The sequence below is a fragment of the Empidonax traillii genome, unplaced genomic scaffold, assembly GCF_003031625.1.
Source record: "Empidonax traillii isolate 1590-97213 ecotype Southwest subspecies unplaced genomic scaffold, ASM303162v1 scaffold1678:size223582, whole genome shotgun sequence".
NCBI lineage: Eukaryota > Metazoa > Chordata > Aves > Passeriformes > Tyrannidae > Empidonax > Empidonax traillii.
Genome location: NW_020956871.1, coordinates 59,463 through 63,037, shown reverse-complemented (window position 1 = coordinate 63,037; position 3,575 = coordinate 59,463). Strand labels below are relative to the sequence as shown.

The following is a 3,575-nucleotide window of genomic DNA, read 5'->3' as shown; positions in this document are numbered from 1 at the left end:
TCCCCAGCAAGGATCACTTTGGGTTTGCTTGGAGCCGGGGAAAGGTGGGATTTGTCTCCTCAGAAGGACTCGTGCCACAGGAGCCAGGTCCTTGAACAACACAGCTTTATTAAAGCTGTTCTTGGCTCACTGGCTGTTTCAGTGCTGGCAGCACGGCCCGTTCCTGCCTTTTCCCAGTGCATCTCCCTCAGTGTCAGCAAATGTTGTGCTGGAAATCCCTGACACCTGGAGTTGAGTCAGGGGGGAGCTGTGAATCTCTCACAGGTCTCAGCCACGAGGAGGAAGGAGCTGGCTGTCTGAAGACCGATTCTTAAGCAGACGGATCGTGTGCTGGCGTGAAATCCCAACATGCTATGAGGAATAACACGTTACCCCCTGGACTGAAGCTCTGATTCTTTCATCCCGTGCAGAAAAACCCCCGGACGGTGCGTCAGGCCGAGGAGGTTCGGGGGCTGGAGCACCTGAGCATGGACGTGGCTGTGAACTTCAGCAAGGGGGCCCAGCTGAGCCCCCACATCCACAACGTCTGTGCCGAGGCCAAAGAAGCCATTTACACCCGCGAAGAAGATGTCAAGTTTTGGCTGGAGAAAGGTAAGCTCCCCTCGGTTTCGTTGGAACCACTGCTGTCAGCGCGCTGGCACGGGGCTGGCATCTCTCCTGCCAGCTTTCCTGGGGATCAGCACAGATTGTTTTGGCTTCCTCTCTGCTGTCTTTAAGGCACATGTGTTGCGTTGTACTGGCCTGTTCTTCAGCAGATCTGAACTTCTTGTGCTGGTGCTCTCCTGCTGAGCCTGGTTAGGTGTTTTCAAAGTAACCTTTCACCTGGTCCATCACCCGGAAGAAATATCACAGAATCACAGGATATGCTGAGTTGGAAAGGACCCCAAAAGGATCACTGAATCCAACACTTATCCCTGCACAGGCCCATCCCAAGAGTCACACCCTGTGCCAGGGAGTACCATCCATACTCTCCTTGAGCTCTGCCAGCCTTAGTGCTGTGACACCAAGAGCCTGTTCAGCACCCAGCCACCCTCTGGGGGAAGAGCCTTTTCCTGAGATCCAAACTGACCCTGCCCTGACACAGCTCCAGGCCATTCCCTGGGTCCTGTCCCTGGTCCCCACAGAGCAGAGCTCAGGTCCTGCCCCTCCTGAGGAAGTTATAACTGCAGTGAGGTCTCCTCTCAGTCTTCCCCTCCAGGCCCTTCACCATCTCCATCTGCGTATCTGTGACTTTACTTTCCCCGAGGCACTTTGTTCTCCCCACGCTTCCCATTCCAACTCACACCCAAACAGCCCCCAGAAAACACCATCCAACCCCCTCCTCCTCGCCCTGGGGACTGCGCAGGGAGCAGTGCTCGGTGGCTGTCCCTTCCCTGAGCGGTGTCCCTGCTCTGTCCCGCAGGGGTGGACGGCTCCATGTTCGAGGTGCTGCCGCAGGGCTCGGACCTGCCGGAGCTGCAGCGCTGCCGGCTGTGCCCCGACCGCTGGAAGCCCTGCATCTGCAGCTACTCGCTGAGCATCGAGTGGTACCCCTGCATGCTCAAGTACTGCAAGAGCCGGGACGCCGGGGGCAAGGTCTCCTCCTACAAGTGCGGCATCCGCAGCTGCCAGAAGGGCTACACCTTCGACTACTACGTGCCGCAGAAGCAGCTCTGCCTCTGGGACGAGGAGACTTAGCTTTCCCGAGGCTTTTCCGAGGGGCAGCTCGTCTCCTGCCGCTCTTCGCGATGCCAAGGGCTCCTGGAGGTGGCTGCTCCGAGGAAGGAGTGCTGTTCACGGTGGTGCCTCGTGCCACGGGAGAGCTCTGCGCGCCTTTCCTTCCGGCCTCCTGCGCCTCCCTCCCCTCATCCCGTGACAGGCAGGCTCAGCTCACCCTGTGTGATGCTCTCCTGCCAGCTGCCACAAATCCAGCTCCCTGGAAGCGGGGGAGGCGGGTTTTTGGGGGGTGAGGCACTGTTGCCCTGCTCTGGAGCGAAAGGGGCAGCTCTGAGCAGTCACCAGCCTCGAGCTGTGCGGTCAGGGCAGGGAGGGAAATGCTCTTGCTGAGCTGGGTTGTCAAACGTCTCTGCCACTGAAGAACCCCCTTCGCTGACTTCCCCACCTCCTGGTGACACAGCAGCGTTGCCCAGCGGGAAGACAGCTGATTTTTGGGACCACATCCCCTGAGCAAGGAAGGTACGAAGCCCACCCAAAGCAAGAGCCTGCCTGTAGCTTTCTCTAGTGCCCTGCTGGCTGTTCTGTCCCTCCTGTGGCCAGAGATTTATTGGGGGGGATACACCCCAGCAAGGGCTGATAATTAGGGCTCAAATTAATCCCTGTTTAGACTAGTGAAGGCCCAAATTTCTGTGCTGGCCCTGTGACTCCTCCACTAAGCAAGAAGCATCCAGAGACCTGTGACTACCATCCTAACACTGTGGTTGCAAGGGGAGAGGATGTTCCCAGGTGGGTTCTGAAGGAGACAACATTCTACATCTGCGTCCAGTTTTTATGTCCTACTCTGCCAGCTATTCACAAGAAGCTCTTAAATAATTGTACTGCTTTGCTGTGCCTTGATTTCCCCCCACATGTTAAAGAGGGATGACACTGAAGCTGACCTTGGCCCCGGTATGTACCTGGAGGGATCAGACAAAAAGCACTGTAGCAGTGCTGCCTCAAGTTAGAACAAGGAGGGAGGGGAAAGAAGCTCTTGGGGTCTTTGGGACCCCCCTGTGCCTCCTGGTGAAAAGCCTTCACAACGTGCCTTTTTGCCTAAAATACAGGAATTTTTGACAAAAAAAAAAAGAATTTGGTCACAATTATTTTTGTATCGATCACTTAAAGGGGGGGAGAAGGGAAAGGTATTTTAATATTGGAACATGAAGTAAAACACACTTGAAATGATTTTTTTTTTTTAAACAAATTATTTATCGTTTGTAAGGTAAAATAAACTGATTTTTTTTTAAAAGCATCCTAGGCCTAGAAGTTTCTCTGTGCATGATACTGTCTGTGGGTTTGTCCCATCCAGTTTGGGTTCTTAAGAATGGGTAAGTCTCAAACCTCTACCTCTTGCAGACCCACGGATTGGGGGAGAACATCCTGCCCTCTGCATGACCAGGAATTTTTGACACTCAGCCAACGTGATCCTGCATCTCAAACATTCCATGTTTTCAGCCTCTCCACAGGGAGACAGGTTTGACTCATCCCAAGCAAGTGTGGGATCTTTGAGCTGAGCTCTGGTGACTAAAAGACCAGCAGGTCCTGGGGTTACAAGGGCTGGTTCCTGCTCCTCTCTCCAAGTGGTCCCATGGTGGGGACAGGCTGGAGGCTTGTCTGGGTCCTGCAGCCTCCACAGGGTATTCCTTGTGAATTCCTCTGCAGGCACAGCTGAGGGGAGGGGAGGGAGGCAATTTTGGGCCAGCTCGGAGCTCTCAGGGGCTGGAGGGAGAAACGTGGAGCACTGATTCCCTCTAGCGTGGAGAATGCAGGGCTGGGACGAGGATTTCAGCCCTTCCTCGCTTCACCCACCGAGGCAATTTACCCTTCCCTGTGATTTCAGGGAAAGGTGAAGTTATTTCTGTTTCACTGGCGTGGTCAGC

At 54.8% G+C, this 3,575-nt stretch overlaps 1 protein-coding gene across 1 annotated transcript in view; it reads left to right on the top strand.

Moving 5' to 3' along the window:
* Positions 1–1,852, top strand: part of LOC114070752 (out at first protein homolog) — a 9,462-nt gene extending 7,610 nt beyond the window's left edge. Inside the window, exons 3-4 of the mRNA XM_027908320.1 lie at positions 411–591; positions 1,403–1,852. Coding sequence (XP_027764121.1) covers positions 411–591; positions 1,403–1,677 — 456 coding nt within the window. The 3' untranslated portion in view covers positions 1,678–1,852. The remainder of the gene's footprint in view (positions 1–410; positions 592–1,402) is intronic.
* Positions 1,853–3,575: the final 1,723 nt, after the last annotated feature.